Below are 1,680 nucleotides of genomic sequence, written 5' to 3' on the forward strand. Positions count from 1 at the left end.
TCTCTCTTTCTTTCTTTCTCTCTTTCTCTCTCTCTCTCTCTCGCTCATTTTCTTTTCCTCTCTTTCTCTCTCTCTCTCTCTCTCTCTCTCTCTCTCTCTCTCTCTCTTTCATAAGGTTCCAACGTTTTTAAATGCATGCTGCACAAGTGTCTCTTTATTAATAAACAAATGGGGGGCTGGAAATGAACATTTTGCTGCTGTCTTTCTCTCAATCGCTTACTCAGATAAGATGTTTTTGTGTTTGTTTAGAATTGCACAAGATATGTTCTGGAAGCTGGATAAAGGTGGCTTCCTAAAGCGTGATATTGTTGAGCAGCTGCTATGTGAGAATTGCAACAGGTAAGTGTGAAACAAAAATCAAAACAGAGGATACACGAGAACCGCGTTAAAGATTCCGTAAACTCAGCTAACGCATTTTTCAATCCCTCTGCATTGTGCTTGCAGGTTCCTGGCAGATAGATTCGTCGAGGGAACGTGTCCTCTGTGTTTCTATGAGGATGCGAGGGGTGACCAGTGCGACAAATGTGGAAAATTGATCAACGCCACAGAGTTAATAGACCCACGGTGCAAAGTCTGCAGCGCAAAGCCTGTAGTGAAAACGTCTGAACATCTATTCCTAGATTTGCCAAAGGTATGGCACAACCTATGCTTGCAATCGGTTTTTTGTCAGGGAGTACTCGCTCTCTTGTTAATGTTTTCTCAAGTGTTGGTTTTGAATGTGCATTTTCCACAAAGCTTGCAATTATACTTACATAGCTTATATTTGCTGTAGTGGTTTTCTCAAGTGTGTTAGTTTTGAAAGTGAACTTTTGACATAGCTTGCAATATAACATGAGCTTGTAGTTGCTGTAGTGACAAAGTATAAGCCACTGTAGTGTCGAGTGCTATGTGACAATGTTGCGTTGCATTGCTTACATCTGTTTTTTTCCCCTGCAGGTGGAGCCAGCGTTGGTGAAGTGGTTTGACCAGGTCTTCGCAGAGGGTGATTGGACGAGCAATGCCATTGGTATCGCGCGAGCGTGGGTGCGAGACGGTCTCAAGCCCCGCTGCATTACCAGAGACCTCAAGTGGGGGACGCCGGTACCGATGGAAGGATTCACAGACAAAGTAAGAAGTATATAATATTTATGAGATACGCTGGATCAAGTATTTAATTGATCAGATGGTGTGGCACCTTTCACGAAATTAATGAAAAAAAGCTGTGCTTATTGTTATGATAGCTTGCTGACACCACAGGTCAGGGGAGGTGGCCAGGTTTTGGTTGTTAATCATGTGTAATAGGATCCGATCATTTCAGGTTTTCTATGTGTGGTATGATGCTCCCATCGGCTACATCTCTATCACTGCAAACTACACAGACGAGTGGGAGAGATGGTGGAAAAACCCGGAACAGGTATGATTCGCAAAGTTTGACACAAGCGTCGATTCAAAAACACGATACGAACAACTGCCAGTCTCCCACATATAATAAACTCATGAATACAAACAAGTGCATTTTAATACAAAACATTGCCTGATAATTAGTACGCCATCCTTGCAAAAATTATCGATCTGTTGTTATTGTTCTAACTAATCTGCTAAATTTATCAATCAATTCTTGAAACAATCTGCTGAATTTATCAATCAGTTCTTCTAACAATTGGCGGAATTTAACAATCAATTCTTCTAACAATCTGCTGA

General features: G+C 41.5%; 1 protein-coding gene across 1 annotated transcript in view; it reads left to right on the top strand.

Moving 5' to 3' along the window:
• The window catches only part of LOC106807918 (methionine--tRNA ligase, cytoplasmic-like), a gene marked incomplete in the record, with an annotated part of 21,358 nt that overhangs the window by 11,121 nt on the left and 8,557 nt on the right, over positions 1–1,680 (top strand). The window contains 4 exon segments of the mRNA XM_014810431.1: positions 250–339; positions 445–631; positions 937–1,107; positions 1,298–1,393. Coding sequence (XP_014665917.1) covers positions 250–339; positions 445–631; positions 937–1,107; positions 1,298–1,393 — 544 coding nt within the window.

Source organism: Priapulus caudatus, unplaced genomic scaffold, assembly GCF_000485595.1.
Source record: "Priapulus caudatus unplaced genomic scaffold, Priapulus_caudatus-5.0.1 Scaffold243, whole genome shotgun sequence".
NCBI lineage: Eukaryota > Metazoa > Priapulida > Priapulimorpha > Priapulimorphida > Priapulidae > Priapulus > Priapulus caudatus.